Source organism: Leishmania donovani, chromosome 7, assembly GCF_000227135.1.
Source record: "Leishmania donovani BPK282A1 complete genome, chromosome 7".
In the NCBI taxonomy this organism is placed as follows: domain Eukaryota; phylum Euglenozoa; class Kinetoplastea; order Trypanosomatida; family Trypanosomatidae; genus Leishmania; species Leishmania donovani.
The window spans coordinates 14,175-21,725 of record NC_018234.1 but is presented as its reverse complement, the minus strand read 5'-3'; the positions used below and the strand labels follow the sequence as shown (position 1 = coordinate 21,725).

The following is a 7,551-nucleotide window of genomic DNA, read 5'->3' as shown; positions in this document are numbered from 1 at the left end:
GGGTGGCTCTCAGGCGCCCCACACCAGCAGGCGGTGCGAGGGCCGGGTGTGGCATACGCTCGAGTCGCGCGGACACTTTTTGCCTATCCGATGAGAACCACAAACGCGTTCACTGCCGCCGCTCGCCCCGGCGCCACGCCGTCCAGGACCCGCCCGCCGACATCCGCAGCGACGACTCGCTCTCACTCGCCCACGTCGTAGGCGCTTGGCACGCGCACCGCCAGAAGTGGCTCGGCATTCGGCCGGGATGGGGGCGGGGAGAGGGGGCTGCTCGGCGTCCACCCAGACCGAGCTGGATACACCGGACCCGGAGATGCCACGCGCGGAGGTGTTTGTGCCCACGTCATGAGGGCGGCGTGAACTAGAGACAGCAGTAAAAGGTAGGATATCAGCCGACAAACGCTCGCAGGAGCACAGACCGGACGCACATACATGGCGCGGCAACGGGTTCCTTTACGCGCCACGCGGCAGGTCAATGCACGACAACGTGCAACGGTTGGACTCGCACGAAGCAATTAAACCACACCCTAGGGCTTCTCTGTTTAAGTGTCGAAACGACGGCCAAAAAAATTGGCTCGGGCAGAGTGCGTGTGCCCTTGCACGCCCGCGTCAGGCGCGTTGCTCCAAGATCGCAGCCGTCGCTGCCGTGCTCCCCTTCCAGGAGAGAAAACAGGCTGGAGGGCATGTGAAAAAAAAAGAAGCACAAAGACAACTCAACAAAGCGATCATGATGAGTGACAACGCGCAGCAACAGTGCGGTGCTCGCCTCATCCGGCAGCACAGCAACGAAAAGCGCTGACCATCCCAGACGACACTCGATAAAAAGAGCTGTAAAGAGGAGATAAACACCCACTGGGAGAGACGACCGAGAAAGAGCGACAGCGAAGCCTTTCGTTTTATAAAGCTTTCTGCCAGCACTCGGCATGCTTGTCTCTCTGCGTAGCGGAGGGGATCGGGCGATGTCTATTGTAGGGCGAACTTGATTGTGTCGAGGGCACCATGCTGAAGCACCGAGGACTCGGTGTACACGAACACCTGCATTTCACTTGCGGATGTCTGTATCTCGCACACCACAGGTACGTACTCAACGCGCTCCTTCGGCTGCACCGCGAACGCGGCGACGCCAACGATTGCTCCCAATCCAGTCACTTTCGTCCGGTACCCTTGTAGCTCGAGCAACTGCATCAGAGCGTTGGCATCTACCCTCGCCGACGGCGACGCCTCCTTGCGCCAGCCGGCGAAGGTCGATGCCCGCCTCGTTGTCTCATACAGCCGACTAAAGTTGGCGTCCGAGTCTACCTGGTATGGGGTGAAGAAAGTCGTGGGAAGGATCGGCAGTGACAGAACGTCGGTGCACACGCGCGCGCTGCCGGACGCCGGCGCGTACTGCACTCGCACACTCGGCGGGCTTCTAAAAGCAAAGCATGAGCGGGCGGCAAACTCGATTGCGATTGTGCCCCAAGCCGCCACAGTGGTTCCGTCTTTTGTGCGCGACTGCAGTATGAGCCCCGCCTCGGCACGGATGACCTCCACTGCCACCTGAACGAGACCCTTGCCTGTCTTGTCACGCACCACCACCTTCATGCGAGTGTCCGCCCCGTACGTTGACTTGGTACACTGGAGCTCGATCGACTCGTTCGAGAAGAGCACGCCTTTTTCAGCGCGCGAAAGCTCGAAGAGGCGGCGGCGGTGCTCTTCGTAGACGCTGCGAACACGATCCACATCCTGGGAAGAGAGGGACACGTCGAGCAAGGCGTCAAGCTCTGCGTAGGCCTGGTCGGTGCTGTCACCTTGCACAGGGGCTGCTGTCGACACAGTCGAGAGATCGTGCAGTGTTATTCCTTGCTTTGCCTGCACCTTCTGTTTCTCGGCGGACTCCAACTTCGACTTGCGCTTGCCGGTGTGGTTCACATCCTCCACGCCGCGTTCAAGAATCTTCAGGGCCCAAATGTCCTGCACACTGCGTTGCAGCCTCTTCACCTGATCCATGACAGTGTTCACATCGTCTCGGAAAGGTGGCATGGGCTCGAAGACCTTTTCTAGCAGCTCACTCCGCGCAAACTCCACCAGTGCAATGAATTCCGTTGCACGCTGCTGCAACTCCGGGTGCGGGCTGTTGGTGTACGCCTGCAGCGTCTTCACAATGCGTTCGCGCACCGCAACATCGTCGTAGAGCGTGTAGAACTTGAAAAATGTGCTAATGATGATGCTCTGCGTCACCACCGAGGTGAAGCTCAGCTTCTGTGTCAGCAGGTTGAGCTGCACCATCGGCGTGCTCTCGGCATTCAGCGCGATCTGGTAGCCGAACTCGCCGAGCACGAACGCAGCAACACGAAGCATCACCTCTGGCACATTTGTCTTTTTCCGAAGCTCCTGGAAGACGATGTTCGCCGCACGCTTCTGCACGGACGGATCGTTGACGACAACCTGAACGACGCGGTGCACGATATCTGGCGGGCACAGGTCACCCGCCTCCGACACAACTGTGAGCATGATATCCACATACACGTTGTAGTCCTTGCAGTACTTCTCTGACAGAAGCGCGATCGAGAGAACGAGGCTCGTCTTGAAGTTGGGGTCCGCGGCAATGGGGAGGTACGAGATGAGCTCCTTGATGATGTCGTCAGCGGTGCTCCGGTTGCACATAGCCACGAGAACATCGAGCGCTTTTTTCCGAATCGAGGCGTCTGAGTCGTGCAGCCCAACAATGATCTGCTGCTGGTGCTGACGGCAGTGCATATGAAAGTCGAAGCCGGGGACGTCCACAAAGCTGAGCCGGGCCAGCAAGCTAAGGCCGATGTAGCGCAGATTTGACTCCCGCTTGTCGGAAAGAAAGGAGCTGATGAGGGCCACGCACTCCAAAATCAGCTTGGAGCCGACATCCCACTGGATACACAGTGACACCACCTCGAACAGCACCGCGTTCATTGCGCTGACGCGGCTCTGCGTGCCACGCTGCTTCTGCTGCGCCTGCGCATCCTTCAGCACCTTTTCCGTCGCCTTGACAACCTTGCGGAGAACGAGGATGATGCGATGGCGCTGGTCGGCCTCTGACGGAAGCGGGAAATACTGCAGCAGCCGCAGGAGCTTCGCCTGAAGCCATGGCGCTGGGACACCGTAGTACACGTAGCCTGGCTCCGTCTGCTTTTCCAGAATGATGCGTGCCAGAACCTGGATCAGCTTGTCGGGGATGCCTCTGTAAAGATGCCTCGATTCCTTGCTGATGCAGCCGTTAAGAAATGTCACGGCGCACATGCTGACACCGTCCTGTTTCGATAGAAGCAGCTCTGCCGCCTTAGGAATCACGGTATTCAGATCGACAATCTCGGGGTACTTGCGATAAATGTGCAGCAGCGTCAGAAGCGCCTTCTTGTGGACGTGCTGATTGACGCTGTCATCCATGATGATGGAAAAGACGCCTTCGTGCATCACCTCTACAAAATCGCGGCTTCCCGTGTTCGCGACGGCTGTGAGGGCGAGACTGCGACTCAAGTCAGATGCCGAGAGAAGGTCTCGATATACAGTGTGCGTGGTGAGCGTCAGAAGATCACTGTTTTCGTTCAGCAACACGGAAGTGGAGAGGTACCCGATGAGCTTGGCGGACGGGCTCTCCTGTGACATGAGTTTCAGGCCTTCGATATGGCCAAAGGTAATGGGGTAACCGAGCATCGAGATGAACATCAACTTGCACAAGTACTTCTTTCGATCGTACGTCGTCATCGTACTAGTTTCAATGAACTTGGCGCGTATCTTGGCCAGTTCCTCATCCACGCGACTCTCTTCCTCCTTCTTGTTTCCAGTTGCACGACGGATGTCCCGAATGAAGTGGGCGAGACCTCGCATGTCCATTTTCGCAGCAGGAGGTTGACGTCGGCGGGTGAGAGAAAATACAGAAAGAGAAAGGGAAGAGGTACTCGACTGAAGCGATACGGCGATTTAGCCTACGCTCTGAGCGAGGTGGCGCCAAATCGGATATGAGTATTGTGACGATGTGTTGGAAGGCGAGCAGCAGCGGACGGGAGGGTGTGACAAGGAAAGAGAGAGAAGGTCAGAGTACAGAGGAAGAACAGACAGGAATGCACAGAGGCCAACAGGGGAGGAGATTGCAGTAGGAGGCAGCAGAGACGCACCGCATTTGGGTATCAAGAGGCTTCTGCCTCTATGTTGTTCCGTGATGCTCTTTTTGCTCTCCGAATTTTGCGCTCTACGCGCCAGAGAGTCAGCGGTGGTCAAAAGCAAGGTGAGTACATAAGAATACGTCCTTCCCACCACTTGTGCTGCTGAGCCACTTGCTAAGGTATTTTCGTTGCCGTTCTGTTTTTTTTTCGTTTCCCTCTAGTAACTTCTATGAATCCTGTGAGCGCGATGCGCAAAAAGTGCTCGTGTGCGCTCACACAGAGCATACACCAGCGAACTATCCAAATGAACGAGCTCATTTTGTACTCATTCTGGGCGGTCGGGTGAGGGCGGCACATCAACAGTCAAATTCCGTCTGCGTCGCTTCACCGGGGAGTCCAACGCGAGAATCCTCGGATTGATCTGGCATGTGATTTTATCTGTGGCTGTAGGTGATGGCGGCTGTGCTGCGGCCGGCAAGCAGTTTCGAGCTCCCCCTTCAGCGCACGTGGAGGGGAGGCTGTCGCGCTGATAAGTGGAGTCGCACCGCCTCCGTTTGGTGAGCAGATAGGACGGAATGCCGCTTGTTGCGACTTTCCGCGCTGCCGCATTCCACGACATCTCGCGCAGCACCACACGCTGCTGCTTCGGATGCACCGGCGGTGAGCAGCAGGTAGTTTTTTTTTCAAGGTTAGATTTTGCGTTTTCGGCTCCTTCGCGAGGATTGGGTGTGGGCGTGCATACGTCGACCCCGTCGCTGCTGCTCCGTGCAAAGTCCCAACCGTGGTTGCGGTACCACAACACGAAAATGTGCCGCAATTTATCCCTCGCCTCATTGTTAGTCTTCCCGCTGCATTCGAACCTTGACCACGCTACCTTCAGTGCGTGCGCCTTCAGCAGCGACGGCGTCACGCTCGTACGCAGAAAAAGGATGGGAAGAATAATGTCCTCCATCTGCTTCACTGTCTTGGTGCGCAACCTTTGCCCGGCAGCGGCGCTGAGCAGCAGCTCACCAAGCGTCGACACCGCCTCTAACAGTAGCCGCTCAGTGGTCAGGCTGCTCTTGCCAGATGCTGAGTCTTGGGTCAAGAGTACCTGAGTTTCACGTATGCGCTTCAACATCATCTCAGTGGCCATCTCGTGCGATTTCTCAACACCAAACATTTGCTGCTGCAGGTCATCGAGGGCGCTCTCTATCGTTCTTGTTTCATCGTTCTTCACGACAGCCCGTGCTGCACAGGCTACCAACGGGGAAAGTGCATCTATGCTCATGATTGACGTCAGACCTCAGTGCTTGCAAAGCGAAACGCGGCGATTCCAAGTCTGCCTCTATGCAAAAACACTGCCATATGGCACGGCTGGTCTCTACAGAAAAAAAAGAAAGAGGCGCCACCACAGCAATGCAGAGGAAAGGAGGATGAAGAAGCGCAGCAGATGTCCCCATTACACAAATAAAGGAAAGTGTTCAGAGACAGTACGGACAGCGATAATCATCTTTCCCGAAGAGGAAAACAGTCGGGAACTCAACTTGACCGCTTGCCTTCCAGGCGCCTGTATGCTGGACCTTTTCTACTCTGTGCTGGCAACATCGCCTCACGCAGCCGACCCCGCAGTGTGCAGGCTGCCGAGTGGAGCAATATACGCGGAGCTCCAGAGAGATAGTCTTCTTCTTTTTTCAAAGCCGATAGAACGCCGAACATCGACTACCGACGTCCGAGATGATTAGTACAGTTGAGCAAAGGAGTAGAAAGAGAGCGCTGAGGAAAGTGACGATGCACCGCGATCGCGGCACTGTTTACAATGCTGCTATCGACAGCGTCGCCACGTTTTCTTTCTCTTCGATAGGAGCTGACAAAAAAAAAAGCGTATCAAAGGGGTTATCGGGCCGCACACATGTGGGACTGCATATCGTGATTCTTGCGCGTAATGTTCATGATCCGTTTCTTCCCACAGCCATTCAAATGCTTCTTCGGGACAAGCTCATTCTCCTGGTTCGCAACTTTGATACTGCCAGGGCCGTAGACGATCAGAGGAACACCGATAAGAGCGTACTGGTCAGCCTCCGTGCTGCCACCAAGTTTTCGCATATCCCGGCCACCAGTCATAGCGCTAACCAGCGCAGAAGGCATTTTTTTTTCGTGAGCGTCGTGGAGCGAGGGGACGGAGAGAAGGTTTTCGATGACTATGCCAGCACCACTGCACTCCTTTGTCTCCGGAAGCGGATCGCTGGCAACGTAGCCAGGAGCGCATTGTTGGCTATCTACATGCGCCATTCGAGGTGGGTTGCAGAACTCATAGTTGAAAATGCAATGGACGGGAATCGTTTTAATAGCGATACCGCCGTGAATCACACTCATGGACATGATAGTGCTCGACGCACTGAAGACGTGGTTGCTCTCTCCATTTCGCACGATGCCCTCTGCAATCTTGCAGATCTTGAAGACAAGCCTGGCACCGTAGTCAATCGCGTTGCAGCTGTTCTTCGTCACCGCGCCTGACCAGTGGGCGGCGGTCCTCTTCACGTGTAGCTTGCACGTGCAGATAAGCTTGTGCGCCACGATCATCTCGTTGGAGGTGAGATCGCCAACAAGCCAGTCATCATTCTTGGCACCTTTGCTCTTCACAGACTGCGGGAGAAAACAATCTTTCAGGCAGCCGACTTCCTTGCCGTACGCCCAGGCAAAGTAAACTGGCCGATCGAGCTGGGCCTTGACCTGGGGAACGAGTGCCATCTAAACGACACTAAAGCCCTTCATATCAAGCGTACCGCTGCCATAGCAGCTACCGTTTCTCCGCTACAACCTTGAATGAATCAGAGTGTTACCTTTGCCTGTCAGCTGGGACTATGTTTAAGTAACCGCTCAGCACAATGCCGCACTTCGTCATGCCCTTCTGTGACGGAATCGTCGCCAATACACTCGTCTCGGACTTCATCTCATCGATGGACCCGCTGGACTGGACGCCGACACTCTCCAAGCAATCTCTGATGTAACTCACGCCAAAGACCTTCGAGTTGCGCCACGTAAAGTTACCCGAAATCAGCTTCTCTAACCCCTCAACAGAAGTAGAAGTTTTTTTTTCCTCTTTTCGACATGCCTATTTCTCTGCCGCACAACGTGAGGTCCAACGCCGCTCCACCCCCGACCCTGTCGCAGGCCGCATCCGCGTGGTGCGAAGCACCGGTAGACACGCGTTGCAGCAGTGCGCCGACCCGGTCGCCCGAGGAGGGCCCGTGCCCTCAAGCGCCGCCCACCCACCCCGCGCACCGTAGGGTGGCTCTCAGGCGCCCCACACCAGCAGGCGGTGCGAGGGCCGGGTGTGGCATACGCTCGAGTCGCGCGGACACTTTTTGCCTATCCGATGAGAACCACAAACACGTTCACTGCCGCCGCTCGCCCCGGCGCCACGCCGTCCGGGACCCGCCCGCCGACATCC

General features: G+C 56.3%; 3 protein-coding genes across 3 annotated transcripts; all 3 read right to left on the bottom strand.

Annotated features, from left to right (window-relative positions):
* Window positions 1-963: 963 nt before the first annotated feature.
* Window positions 964-3,849, bottom strand: LDBPK_070060 (alpha-adaptin-like protein; the record flags this gene model as incomplete). Its single annotated transcript, XM_003858400.1, has 1 exon — window positions 964-3,849. One exon carries the CDS (start codon window positions 3,847-3,849, stop codon window positions 964-966), a length of 2,886 nt encoding a protein of 961 aa, XP_003858448.1.
* Window positions 3,850-4,443: 594 nt separating this feature from the next.
* Window positions 4,444-5,388, bottom strand: LDBPK_070050 (hypothetical protein, conserved; the record flags this gene model as incomplete). Its single annotated transcript, XM_003858399.1, has 1 exon — window positions 4,444-5,388. The coding sequence occupies one exon, from the start codon at window positions 5,386-5,388 to the stop codon at window positions 4,444-4,446; it is 945 nt and encodes a 314-aa protein (XP_003858447.1).
* Window positions 5,389-5,993: 605 nt separating this feature from the next.
* Window positions 5,994-6,680, bottom strand: LDBPK_070040 (hypothetical protein, conserved; the record flags this gene model as incomplete). The annotated part of the gene is made up of 1 exon (XM_003858398.1): window positions 5,994-6,680. One exon carries the CDS (start codon window positions 6,678-6,680, stop codon window positions 5,994-5,996), a length of 687 nt encoding a protein of 228 aa, XP_003858446.1.
* Between the last annotated feature and the right edge of the window lie 871 nt (window positions 6,681-7,551).